This window comes from Electrophorus electricus, chromosome 8 (assembly GCF_041902795.1).
Source record: "Electrophorus electricus isolate QZ-2024a chromosome 8, ASM4190279v1, whole genome shotgun sequence".
NCBI lineage: Eukaryota > Metazoa > Chordata > Actinopteri > Gymnotiformes > Gymnotidae > Electrophorus > Electrophorus electricus.
Genome location: NC_137504.1, coordinates 28,685,206 through 28,699,656, shown reverse-complemented (window position 1 = coordinate 28,699,656; position 14,451 = coordinate 28,685,206). Strand labels below are relative to the sequence as shown.

Sequence of the window (14,451 nt, the reverse complement as noted above, 5' to 3'; positions counted from 1 at the left end):
AGGCGGGACTTTGACTGGCGTCTAAACTTGAGGTCGCCACTTACTTATACACCTGAACACACATCGCATGTTGGCTCCACGGCTCATTACCCATAAGTCACCTGCACTAACCAGTCAGTGTCCGTTAGGCATGGAACCCTCAGCCTCAGTAAACACGTTGAGCACTGGCGCATGTCGTTTTGATGACCTCGCTGTTCCGCATTGGTCATTACATAAAAGATCAAGCCGACCATGGTTGCTGTAGAAGGTCGCGCTCCAACACGGAAATGCCATTAGCCAGAGTTTTTATCATTCTTATTCCCTTTGCTTTTCTTTCTTCTCTCGCGCGTCTGCGGGAGCTGCCAGGAGCGTAAGCGTCTCCTGACGTGGCTCGGCTGGCACGTTGCGAGTAGGTTTGCCGGTTAACGGCGTCTCGCTGTGCCTCGCGGAGGAATGGAGGATTGGCCTGCGTCGTCGGCACCAGAACGCGCACGCCGTGTAGCGTCGGCTCATCTGTCCTCGCCGGCCTCACGCACTCGTGAGTTTTTGGTCCCACGTGCGATCGCTGTGCGCTCGTGTCCGCGCGGCTGCTTGCGAAGCGGGGCGAGGCAGACGCGCTCACGGCCGCGCGGCTGCTCGTGCGGCAGGGTGGCAGCAAAGCAGATCAGTGCTATTATCAAACACAGAAAGGCTCGTTCGCGAAGAAGCTTGACTGATTTAACTAATTCATCTGATCAGTGTGGTTAAAGCTGCCTTACTGCATTAAAACATTACTGTCTGCAATGAAGTACACTATTATCTTGCATGCAAAAAGCTCTTTCTGGTTTGATTAGTCATGCCTAAGCAGGCACCTGTAGGGCTGCCTTTAAAGCCAATTAAGACCAGGGTCAGTTTAACAAATGTTACTGCTAATTAAAGCAAATTTTTAGAAAACTAATTAGAAACAGCTTTGGAAGAGGCGCCATAACGCAGTCACCGGGAAATAGCAGAGTGAGGTGATGCGTTTCAGTAAATGAATGTCGCACGTCTTCATTCACATTTATGACTGTCTACTGTCGTGTCTTGTTGAAGCTGCAAAGGCATGATCCCTCCATCACAGCTTTACGCTGTGGTGCTACGGCGTCCGCAGTGTTTGGGAAAAGGGAGGAGTTTTTGTGCGCATACATTTATGCAGCACGTGACTGTTCATTCGCATGTGAAGTTGGGGTGTGTGTTTGCGAACATGTTGAGCCGTGTGAACTGGGTGCTTTGTTCAGATTAAAGGCACAGAGGATAATGCTACAGGGGTAATGAATTAAACATACCCTTCCCCTTTCAAGTCACAGACTACAAGGAATACTGACAACTGAGGATATTTAACTCCTTTAACATCCGTGTGTGTGTGTGTGTGTGTACACGCGCTGTTGGGTATTGCCTGCAGTATCCATTTAATGTGCAGATCTGTGTGTTCAGAGGATGTGAAACATGCTGCATGCCTGCTGTTGTTTGTGTGTGTGTGTGTGTGTGTGTGTGTGTGTGTGTGTGTGTGTGTGTGTGTGAGACAGTGAGTGTGTCTGAGAGATGCATGAATGGAGGGTGAGGTCAGTGAAACGTGAGCATGATGGATGTTTGTGTATGAGAGAGAGAGAGAGAGAGAATGTGTGTGTGCATGTTGTTGGTCAGCATGCAGTGCATCACTCAGCGTCTTTACAGTGTGCCAAAGCTGCACTCCGTGAGCACAGCCACACTGTGGAGAGGAACTCCTGTGGTATTTAGGATCACTAGAGTTCTCACTCACACGCACGCATGCGCACACACTCACACACACACCTCAAATGTACCTGGCATCGCTCCATGTATGTGCTCACTCTGTGTGGGATCAGTAAGTATTCGTATTCCTGATAACACACACACATACACACACAGAGGAAGAGAATGTAAGGGAACACTTTGTTCTGCTTTGTTTGACGGCTGGCAGAGATGAGCAGTAAGAACCGAAGAAGCGACAGCCTAAGATGCAGTAAGAGGCCGAGTGAGACCGATCAGTTACTGCACACCACCTCCCTCCGTCCAGCTCAGCCATGCCTGCCCTGCTTCAGATAAAACCCTCTTTGCTGGAGATGTCCAGAAACTCTACAGGGCTGTAGAATGTAGAGACAGTGATGGAGTGTAAAGTGAGCAGAGAGAGTGATGGAGTGTAGAGAGTGATGGAGTGTCGAGTGAGCAGACAGAGTGATGGAGTTTAGAGAGTGGAGAGAGTGATGGAATGTAGAGAGTGATGGAGTGTAGAGTGTAGAGAGAGAGTGATTATTGTTCTACCATACTTCAAAGTTGTGACATGGGTAAACCATGGAAGTAAATGAGTTCTTCTGGGGATTCCTGCTGGCAAACGTAAATCCGTGGATTTGACTTCCTTTACATGGGGCATTGCTCAGTGTGCGAAGGTCCGTCTGGATCTGCCTTGAGCTACGGTAAACCGCTGCTCTGAAGGGCAGAGACATTTCTGTCCTAACCCAGTAATTCAGGCATGCCTCACCTCCGTGCGCTGGCCCTGGCGTGGCTACTTACACGGATAACTTTATGAAATAATGAAAAACCCCTCAGTTTCTCACGGCCATGCCCGGTTATGCTCTCATCTAACCGTTACCCCACATGACGGTCCACCGTGACTTTTGTGACAGGTTTGGTTGTGGCTGCTGTATAAATAAATCCTGCAGCCATAAAGTTTGTGGCGTTAACCCCCCTAGAAAGCTTCTTTCCCACGGCACGGCAGGGAGAGGAGGAGGCCACATTCCTCCTGGAGTTTTAAATAGGAGGCTGGGAGATTCACTCCCCTGCGCTGTGTAGACGTGACGTGAGTAGCACTGACTTCTTGAGAAGTTGTTTAGTCGCAGAAAAGGATTCCCTTTCGGTTCGGGTGCTCTGTTTGATTGTGCTTGTCGGTAGTGATGGGACTGATGATTGTGAGACGTTCTAGGAGCTGGTGACGAGTTGTCTCCAGGTTGAAAGCGCACTCTGTATAGCTGCAGTCATCATAGCTTGGGTCCGGAGCGCGTGCCAGACCCGGGCGTCATTCCTTGATTAGCACATGCTGGTTCCCAGCCCAGACCCCATGAAACACTACAACTCCCATGAGCAGCGCATTTCACACAGCCCTTTTATTAAAAGAGCATTCAGGCAACCATTATGTTCACCATACTGGTCTCTGTGCCCAGTGGGAAAATAGCACAAGTACCTTGTATATAATTACCTGATGGTAATCGTTCTATGGCCTTGATGCGTAGAAACAACGTCAGTAATGATGGATTACACCATCATTTTTGTTTTGGGGAGCATTTAAGGTGATTGTAGTAATGTGAAGTTACATTGTTAGCATGCCTGATGGTGTTTTGTTAGATTTCATCATAATTGTAACTTGATTGTGTTTTAACTGTTTTCCCATTGGGAGGTAGAAGGTCATCGTTCATGTTTAGTAGGTTCATGTCCTGTGGGTACATTCCTTCTGCCACTATAAAACACTGGTAAGCCACGAGCCTTTGGCTTAGCGTGCGTGTTTCTTCAGTGTTGAAGCTGTGTGATAATAGACGTCTGTGATGCCAAGAAGTCTGATCGTTGGGTATTTTGGAGTGGCGGTCTCTCTCGCTGTTGGAGAGGTTTGAGTGGCAGGTTAGTTTAAGAGGTAGGAAGAACTTCTCCAAGGGTCGTGTCCCATCATCCATCATGCCTGAGACATCTTCTCCCAAAGCTGCATGAGAAGGGTGCATGAAAAAGTGGGTGAATTCCAATTCCAGAGGAGAGAGAGTGAGAGAGTGAGAGAGAGAGAGAGAGAGAGAGAGAGAGAGAGAGAGAGAGAGAGAGATTGTTCTTTCCCGTAGAGAGCTGTACGTTAATGGAAACAGCATAGTTTTTATCCACGGTCGTTCTGGAAGGATTCTCCTCCACTGCTAACAGGGAAGAGTCCAAAAGTCACTGATCCAGCAGAAGTGTGTGGTACACTCTGTTCCTCTGCAGGCTCCTGATATCACAGACAAATAAGACACTGGGTCTGAATGAGATGATGTGCAGTGTTCGTGTTGTGAAAGGCAGGGACGTCACTCAGCAAAGACGTTTCTACCTCGTCTCTGGGGTTGTGGATGTCATAGAGTATGCTATATGAATGTGTGTGAGTGTATATACACACCATTTTATATTTATTGTCTTCATCATTTGAGCATACCCATCATTTGAGACACACACACACACACACACACACACACACACACACACTCACTCACTCATTCACAAAAGAAGGCCTCAAACAGCCATTACTGTTTGGTCATATGCAGCAGGAGAGGAGTGCTAACTTCATTAAGACTTCACTGTTCTGAAATGGAATATCTGAGGGAAAAGGCCTTTATCTAGATGGATTCCCAGGGATTTTTCCCCCTCTTCCTTTTTAGCTTCGATGGGAATTTCCATGCAGGAGGCAAATGGAAAACCGACTCTTCTCTTTTAAAAACAAAGCAGAAGGGATCTGAAGAAAAAGTCCCCTGGCCTGGGTTTGACCCTGCTCCCTGAGCATTAGTGTGTGCTTACGTGTAAATATGGACGCGTGTGTTTGTTTGCTTGTGTTTGTATATATTTGTGGTTTGCACATGTGGACTCCTTTGATTGGTGGCAAGACCGATACGTCTGGCAACAGCACAAACAAGGCCAAACCCCAGTGAGGCGGGGTTATCCTGACTTTTCCCGGACATGCGTCTACTATTATCTGGGTCAGACAGCCCTATGTGCACGTCTGGCCTGTTTGCAGCCTGGACGCTTCCAGCGGTCTGTCTTGGGCAGGGCAGGAGCGGAATGCTGGACTTCCAAACCGTCGCTGCAGTCTTCCGGTCCACAGCGACGCTGCGTTTATGAGGCGGATGCGTTGGGTAGTCCCTGGAATCTGTAGACAAACACTGTTCTGATTCAGTCCGGCATGCTGGCATTCATGTCTGAATGTTGAAAAACGTAAAGAGATTTTTTTTTTTCCCCCCATGTTGGCCCTGATTTTATCTTTGTTCCGACCACTTGTACTTCAACCGTTGTTTAAAACGCTGGTTGCAGACTGAGGGTACGTTTAACATCCAACAATGTAAAAGACTCTCTGCCTTTGTCTTTTTAGCTGGACCCCCAGGCAGTGCAGTCCAAGAACTGGCACGTGGACGTGATCGAAATGAGTGGGGTAAGGGTCGCCGGCAGAGCTGTGCGGGGAGCCCGTGTGTCTGCCTCCGTGGAGCGCTGTGCTGATCTCCTGCCTGTGTACCCTCTTGTTACAGATCAAGGTGGAGTTCTCCATGAAGTTCACCAGCCGGGACTTGAGTTTAAAAAGGACGCCTTCGAAGAAGCAGAGCGGAGTGTTTGGAGTCAAAATCAGCGTGGTGACAAAGTAATGCCCCACCCCCACCAAGCCGCCCTACATCAGTGTGGTGACAGTAATGCTCCGCCCCCAACCCAACAACACTACATCACCGTGGTGACACAGTAATGCCCCACCCCCGCCAAGCCGCCCTACATCAGTGTGCTGACAGTAATGCTCCGCTCCCAACCCAACAACACTACATCACCATGGTGACACAGTAATGCCCCGCCCCCGCCAAGCAGCCCTACATTAGTGTGGTGACAGTAATGCTCCGCCCCCAACCCAACAACACTACATAACCGTGGTGACACAGTAATGCCCCGCCCCCACCAAGCAGCCCTACATCAGTGTGGTGACACAGTAATGTCCCGCCCCCACCCCGCAACACTACATCACCGTGGTGACACAGTAATGCCCCGCCCCCACCCTGCAGCCATAAACTTCATAATGAAGGAACTGTCCAGGCTGGGTTAGCACCTGTTCTCTCCTCATTCCCAGTGCAGGAAACTCCAAGCACTGAAGCTCATGACAGTAGATATCCGTCACAGCCTTGAAGTTGAGGGAAAGGAAACACCCACTGCATGACACGTCTTTGACATGCATATGCTAATGAGCACTTGTGAATGATGAGTTGAATCAGACGTGGGAGAGTCGTATGGGGACCCCGGACCTTGGACTGATGGATGCCGAGTCTCACATGCTCATAAGGCCATACGTCTGCGGAGTGAGCTGACCAACTGTCTTATTAGATCTGATTAGCTGTGTGTGTGTGTGTGTGTGCGTGTGTGTGTGTGCGCCGCAGACGCGAGCGCTCCAAGGTGCCTTACATCGTGCGGCAGTGTATCGAGGAGGTGGAGAAGAGGGGGATCGATGAGGTCGGCATCTACCGCATCTCAGGCGTGGCCACGGACATCCAGGCCCTCAAAGCGGCGTTCGACACCAGTGAGTTACACACATCTCACACCCCCCAAGTCCCTCCTGGAGTAGGACCGTTCCTCAAAGTGTGCCACAATCACTCTGGATGTTTTGGATGCCTCAGACAGGGCTGTAGCGCATAAGTGTTCCAGAGGCAGTAGCCCAGTGGCTTTTGGGTTGAGCTTGTGGAGGGCTTTCTCTCTTCATCCCCTCCATCCTACACCACCCAGTCATTCTTCCATGGAATCATCTCTTCCCGCTCTGCTCCTGGACAAAGGGCTAAAAGTAGAGGAGGAGCTGTGGGAAAGGCCGAAGATAGAGCTGACCTCCATCCAGCTGTCTCTCTCTCGCGCACACACACACACACACACACACACACACACACACACATTTAAGAATCTCAGAAAAACAAATGACTTACTGTTATCTTGTATATTAGTCAACCAAAAGATCAGTCGGAACTTTAGAAATGTTGCCAATTCTTTTCCCATAACCCCCCCCCCATCCTTCTCTATCCCTCTCTCTCTCCCTCCTCCTGTCTTTTTCTCTTTCCCTCTATTTCTCTCTTTCTCCCTCTTTTAGATACCAAAGATATTTTGGTGATGTTGAGTGACATGGACATCAATGCCATCGCTGGAACACTGAAGCTGTACTTCCGTGAGCTTCCGGAGCCCCTCCTCACAGACCGCCTCTACCCTGCCTTCATGGAGGGCATATGTACGACCTTTTACCTTTATCCTCATCATCTTTGGAACCCCTAACCTGCCTCCACTAGGTTTAGTTACTTTCTGGTACTGATCACTGATGAAAAGAGACATATGGCGGCAGTTATAGAGGAAGTGGTCACTTTGCAATCAGTGTCAAAGGTCAGGTCAGGTTAGGTATGTTGGGGATGGGCACGAGGGTGTGGGGGGGGGGTTTGTGGGGACGTGAACTCAGAGGAAGTGGAAGGTGCGTAGTGATGTTAGTGGGGACGTGTAAGAGCGCACGCTGCCCTTCATCCTGCTCCTCTTCCTCCCTAGCTCTGTCCGACCCAGCTGCTAAGGAGAATTGTATGATGCACCTGTTGCGCTCCTTGCCTGACCCTAACCTCATCACCTTCCTCACCCTTCTGGAGCACCTGAAGAGGTAAAACACACACACACACACACACACACACACACACACTATAATACTTTCCACAGACTCTACCAGTGTCTGACTGACAGACGCTACCAATCTCCACACACTCTAACAGTCTCCAAAGGCCAGTATCCACAGTTAGCTGCCAGTGCTTTGTGCTCTGTGTGGTAAAGTTAGAGGACTGCAGTATTTGTAAGGCCCCAAGTTTCCATATTATCTTTTTAATGTTTAATGATGTTTCATCAAAGGAGGGCTTGACAAATCACGTTTCACAGTCATAACTAGCAGTATAAGGAAACGGTACATGGAAAACTTAATTTTAAATGGCTTGCAATCTAAATACACAGTCCAAATTAATATGCCCTGAACAATTTGTAGCTTTAAGCCATCATTTCAATGTCTGGATGGCCTTTTGTAGAGCTGAACAGAAGCTTGCCGATGACACCTGCTGGCCATTATTGAGTCTTGCATGCCAGCTTCAAACATAATGCCTGCTTTTAAAAATGAGTCCCATTTCAAGCACTTCAAGCATACCACACGTACAGCATGCGGTGGGCTCATTGCTAGTTAAACCGGGTCCGACGCATCATACAACACTGGGTTGCGTTGGCAATGTGAGAGGCGTCTCGCTGAGGAGGGTGATGTGTTCCTGCAGGGTGGCGGAGAAGGAGCCCGTCAACAAGATGTCCCTGCACAACCTGGCCACTGTGTTCGGCCCCACCCTGCTCCGACCATCCGAGGCCGAAAGCAACAAGCCCCACGTCACCCTGGCCTCCGACATCTGGTCGCACGACGTCATGGCACAGGTAGAAGCACACACACACACACACACACACACGCGCGCACACACACACACATATGCACACAGACATAAACACAGTGACTAAGTGGCACACACTTCTACATGCGTGTGTGTGTGTGTTTTGCTTCTCATTCCCACGTTGCTGAGGATTCTGCTTTTGGCCTTGAGATCTAAATAATCACACAGCTGTGTTTGGGTTTTTAGGAAGAGCACTGGAGGTCTGCCCAGACACACACACACACACACACACACACACACACACAATCTGTAAGCATCTACTCATAACCATTCCCATATTTCTCTATTATAGGTGATACATTGTCATTCATTTGCCCTCAGTCAAAACAACAAGCTATTTGAAAGATGAGGTTCAGGATGAGTGTGGGAGCTTGCACTCCCCTGCTACTCACATACTTCTGCTCATAGCTGTGAAACAGCAACTGAAAGTTGCGTTGTTTTGGGAAAGCCTGCTTGACGTTATATTTGTCTGGTATTACGTGCTTAGGACTGGTTGTAAAAGAAATCTCTCTTGCCAGTCACGTGTTTCTTTTGGTCCAGCAAACACAAGGTGGTTAGTTTGGTGCTTAGCTGTGTTATGGCCCGTCAGTATGACACTACGGCCAATCACACTTTTCCCAGCGTCGCTGCATATACACCTCGGGCAGCACCGAAAGTGTTTACACTTCACCACAGTCAGTTCTCCTACTTTAACCAGGTTGACAGTCTCAGTATTGTTTGAATATGCAGACGATTGGTCAAAAAATGATTTTCAAACATTTCAGTATTTCGAACAGCTGGCCACTCTCTGCTGAGTTAGCTAAATACCTCAACCAGCTGGAGCACAGCTGACTTGCACGCTGCCATCCAGTAGCCAAAGAGCCACCAGATGGCGACTGTAATTCTGTTCGAATGTCTCCGCTGCTCGAGCCGCATGCCGCTTGCCTTGGGGTTTGGGTCCAGGCGGTAACGGCAGTGGTGTTGGCCTCTCTCCCACAGGTACAGGTGCTGCTGTACTACCTGCAGCATTCACCTATCTCTTTCGCCGAGCTGAAGAGAAACACGCTGTATTTCTCCACGGACGTCTAAGGCCGTCGGACACAGAGACGCCTGAGCACCGTTTCATTCCCCCCAGCAAACGCCACAATCTCTTTACTGTACAGAAGGAACCCACACCACAGCGCGCGGGGGGTGGGGGGGTGGGGGGGCGGCGCTGGAGACGAGCCCCGCCCCCTTCGGCCGCTAGCACGAACTCCACCTCCCCGCCCCTGGGAGTCGCCCGTCTCGTGTGGTCCTGAGCACGTGTGGAGAGGACAGCAGGAGATGGGGAAGGATGGCGGCTCGCGTGTTCTGTCCCCCACCTGTTCGGTGAACTCCCATGTGAGGGAGGTCAGGAACAGGCCTCACCCACGGCCACGGGAGACCCACAGTGACATACGCGTACATCCCATCTCTACTCATCTGCTGTGTATGTGTGAATGCGTGCGTGCGTGTGTGTGTGTGTGTGTAAAACAGGACATGTCTCTGGAGCTGAAAGCAAGGTATTCTGGGAGGTCTATGTTCAACATGGTGGCTCCTTTAAGCCTTAGCTCTGTGTTGCCAGCGCAGGAGAGGCCCTGCAAGCTCTTTGTTCCCCCTTTGTTTGTTTAACCAGAGGCATTCCAGAAAGCCAACAAGCACGACTGCATTTGCATTTCTCACAAATATTAATTAAATGCGCTTCTGTTTTTGGTTTTGTTCTTAGGCTTCTGTGCATGCATTGGCTGAATGTGTGTGTGTGTGTGTGTGTGTGTGTGTGTTTGTCTGTGCGTATGTGTGCGTGTGCGTGCGTGCGCGCGTGTGTGTGTGTGTGTATGCGTGGTTATTTGCATTTTCATAAAGCTGAGACCTGGATGGGACCTCGGTACCCTGCTGGACATGTTTAATTCTCTGTGCATCCCACAGGGAACAGCCATCTCCTGCCTACCCTGCGGCCAAAAGCTTCTTATTTATTAGAAATGACTATATGTGTGTCTGTACAGTCTGTTCTAAGTAGAGAAAAACTGCAGAGTCGGTTATTTGAAGTTTTTTGGATAGTAACTTCTTTTTCTGATTTACTTTTTTTCTTTTTATCTGCAAGTTTCCTGTTAACGGTCAGTGTTGGCTGAGCTGTACTGTACAAAATTACAGAAGCAAAAGAAAAATAAACTTTGACCGATGAAATCTAAGTTTTGGGGGATCTGATTCCACTTTTGTAATGAAACAGGTCGTGGTATGCAGTCTAGTGAGATGACACTTTTGGAAATATGTGAGCTACAAGGAGACATTTGGTCTGACTCGTGCAAGCCTGACGTGTCTGACGGCAACGCTTTGGCGTAACCTGTGGCATAATCTCTGTAGTTCCCTCTATGCATGTTCAGTTTGTTCCTCAGTAAGTGTGTGGGCACGACAATGGTAAATGCTCACTGCACTGTGCTTTTTAACCAGACTGCTTAACGTCAACAACCCCCAGATCTTCTCTCTGCTCTCAAACCAGTGACAAATCCCCAGTAAGCACTGTTAGCCCATACTATTTGTTATTTTTTAATATAATGTTCAAGGAAAATAAAAATTATTGTTGTTATCTTTTCTTGGAAAGCTATTGAATATTACCGTATTAACAATAAGGGTAAATGTTGATGTGAACGTTTTTCCCGTTTTTTAGCAAAATAAAAGTGTACAAGATAAGAGCATGCTTTGAGTCTTTAATATCGCATCGTCAGACAGAAGCACTGTGATTAAGAGCGGTTCAGTCTATGGTTGTCCCTTTTCCAGTGGTCAGTTGAGCAAAAAAACTAAGTAAAAAAAAAAAAAAACTCCATGGACCTGTTTACATCCTGCGTTAAGATGCGTTTTTGGTGATAGGATCACGTATATTTTTCATGTGGTCACATGAAAAGCCAAGTGTAAACATCCCCCAGGACGCACTGAGGTCGGGTTACGATCAGATCACCCAAACCTCATTCAAGGGTGGTGAGAGATGGCGAGAAGGCTCCGCTACGGAGTTTGACACACCCCGTCGCCATGACACGTCCACCTCTTAGAGAATATCTTCACTGGTTGAGCGAAGCTACAGTATTTATGTCACAAACATAACAGTCAGACGGGAGGTGTCATGTAGCGATGTGCACGACGGGCAGGACTTTATTTACTGTTCAGTCTGCTCAAGTGTCACGCTTATTAAAATAATCAAACTCAATCCCCAGTCACATTTAACTATGCTTAAGTACTGAAACAACAAATATTCAAACTTCACCTGCAGCACGTAAGAGCTGAGCTGTGCTTGTTATTTTTACAGTAATGGGACTGACCATGTTGGTTATATAGTTGTTATATAATTAGTATAATTGTATACTGTATCACTAGGATAGATTTATGATCCGAGTCGGTCGATCTACTGGTGGATCTTAGCTGAGGGAGAGTACTCCTTCCTCTTTGCGTCCACGGGTTACCATGTTGATGTTGAAACAGGGTGTCACTTCACTTTTGTTAATTTGTTAATTCTCCGGCAAGGCATTAACACTGCATTCAAATGAGAGAGAAATTACTGCTGCGCTATAGTGCCACTAAAAGAGAATCTCTCAGGTTTCATTTCATGCGCTGTACATATATATAACTTGGTTCCTTTTATCGTGAAAACTAAAAATAGCCTATATATTAATTTTGAACTGAATTTATGCTTCATATAGTAGAAGTCTAATATCCAAAAGCTGTACATGGAATTTGAGATACATTAAATACATTTTTTTAAGCTTATAGTTACTCATATGAATGCAGTAATACCCACAAGCTGACAGCAATATGAGTATTTGTGTGAGATGGTTCTGTAAAATGCAGGAAGACAATATCTCAGATCGTTCCCAGTGTACTGTATATTAACACTTAATTATTGATGAGGTTAATTGGGGCACGCACCTGATTAACATGGAAAATTAATTAATTTTATTTAATTTTTTTTAGTGATATTTAATTCAGTCTCATCCCATAAAAGTCACCAGTGCAATAATGTAATTATTTCTCGTCTAACAGAGATTGGAATATCACTCTTGACTCACACGCGTTATGAATCGAAAGCTTAAGGGTGTGTTTACTAAATAAACACAGGAGAACAGTCATTAAGATTTTATTAATGACCAGAAGTACTGAGTTCACTAAAATCAAAATACTACAACGAACATAAACAACGTAACCAAAACAAATGAACCCAAACCAGATTCGTGGAGGACCGAATTGGCTAACTAATAAAAGAAAAGGGAAAAAACTGAAAGAAATGAAAACCTGTTTAAGTAATCTGTCAAAATGATTAACCTGGCAGAGAACAAAAGGAAAACACGTACTAAACAAACAAGACTGGCGGTGAGAGAGTTTGACTAAAAGTAGAAGGAAAGCAGAAACGTGGGAGACAGCCGGAGGGAGAACTAAATAAGAGGCAAACAGTGAGATTAACTACTGATACCAGCTGACAGAGAAATGCACGTCCCTGCGACCATGTCAGACCGGCTGGAGGGAAGAGTTGGGAGAAAGTCCGTGTCCGTCGCCTTCGTTGTTGGCGCGCGCGATCTCCGGAGCAGGCTCGGTTAAACGGTCGGGGGCCCGCGAGGGTGACGATCGCGCTCCGACGAACGAGCTAAAGATAAGACATGAAACAGAACAGACGAACAAAAATGCAACATGCAACTCGGGTGTGTTTTAACCGCTTATATAAACAATAAGTATTGGGTTGTTGTTGTTTTTTTTGGGGGGGGGACTTTGTGGGTAAGTATTTGGTGGTAGTCATAGGTTAGGGGTTTAACACTCCTCTTATCAACACTGACTATATGACGAGGAGAGGACATGCCTTCCAGCATATTCAACAGCATTTGCTTTCACTTAAACAAATCGGTTAAACTAAATAAATTAATCCCACATTTCCTAAACAATTTCGTACCTCATGGTCTTAAAATGAAGTTTAAAAACAAAAGTATGAAACCCTAGGATGGGCGAAGCGATGGGATAGTCAATTTAATTCCTGTCCTGTTTTCTTGAAATTACAAACTACCGACTTTAATATATTTTATCTAATTGGTTCATATAAAATTTCTAGTAAAAACAATTAGGAGAGGTTAATTTGTTTACACTAAACATGAGATAAGCCACATGGAAGTGAATTAAGAGGAATAATGCGAACTAATAATGAACAAATAATGAAGAAAATAATGAAACAATGGACACTTATCAAATAATAGAAGCAAAGATCACAATTTGAAGATTATGTTAAGGTAGCCATACATTACTGGTTGATTACAAAGGGCAACCCCACATTTCCTCACTCCCTGCTGCCTTGGTCACAAGGACTGGTCAAGCCAGGAGTAAAATTTAAATGTAAACTATGTAAGGCATTTCGTCTTTAACAATCAGATCTTGTATTATGATACGGTTCCACTCCTGCTGCCAGACACGCGTCTGTCCCATTGTTACATCTTCCTTACAGGTACATTAAAGGAGGAGCACACAACTCGCTTTGTGGCAGTTCCCAGGATGAATTCTAAAAGCTCCACTCGACTGACGCTAGGTTTCAGGGGTGCAACGCAGGAATTATTTTTGGTGTGATCGTATGGGAATTATGGAATGTGCAAAACTGTTTTTCTAAAGACAGCTGTCATTTCCTAAAACCAAACTGCTTTTGGCTCCCCTGAGAAAAGTGGCACCACTTTGTAGGAGTGACTAGTGTTTCTCCAGTTAGCTGCTGCGTAGTTATTTAATGATCAAGTGTGTATAGATTAGTGATTACTCTTTTTAGTGAGTACCATATTGATCAGCCCAGCTCAGTAGAGACAACCAGCTCTTCATTTGCTTGCAGTTATCTTTTTTTTTACTTGCCAGTAATATTTTATAGTATAATTCTTGAAACCAGTTCTAGTTCTATAACCATTTCACTAAAAACAAACCTCACTCCGTTCTTCAATGCTCCCACCATTCACTCAGAAGCTCACACTCAAAGACCAAGACATCATTAGCGTAGAGAGCCCTAACAGTCAGACACACCCCACGGTACAAGAAGCAGGACTGGCTTGTAAGCATGGGTGCAGGGGAAAGGAAAGCATTTGTGCGTTGAAGAGGGCACGCCGTCCTCTCGCCTATGGCCCAAATTTCGTTAAATACAACCCCTCTGAAAAGACTCTGTACCCAGTCAACATCTTTTTTTTTTTTTTTTTTTTTTTGGTGAATAATTTATTGCGTAGAGAGTTCCTTTAATACTTTAATATGCTTGATGGCTAGA

General features: G+C 46.5%; 1 protein-coding gene across 6 annotated transcripts in view; it reads left to right on the top strand.

Annotated features, from left to right (window-relative positions):
* abr (ABR activator of RhoGEF and GTPase) overlaps positions 1–10,880 on the top strand; it is a 101,193-nt gene extending 90,313 nt beyond the window's left edge. For all 6 annotated transcript variants that reach the window (XM_081719624.1, XM_035527716.2, XM_035527717.2 and 3 more), the window contains 7 exons: positions 5,102–5,161; positions 5,256–5,365; positions 6,141–6,280; positions 6,836–6,970; positions 7,276–7,381; positions 8,031–8,181; positions 9,174–10,880. In XM_081719624.1, coding sequence (XP_081575750.1) covers positions 5,102–5,161; positions 5,256–5,365; positions 6,141–6,280; positions 6,836–6,970; positions 7,276–7,381; positions 8,031–8,181; positions 9,174–9,263 — 792 coding nt within the window. In that variant the 3' untranslated portion in view covers positions 9,264–10,880. The remainder of the gene's footprint in view (positions 1–5,101; positions 5,162–5,255; positions 5,366–6,140; positions 6,281–6,835; positions 6,971–7,275; positions 7,382–8,030; positions 8,182–9,173) is intronic.
* The last annotated feature ends 3,571 nt before the right edge of the window (positions 10,881–14,451 follow it).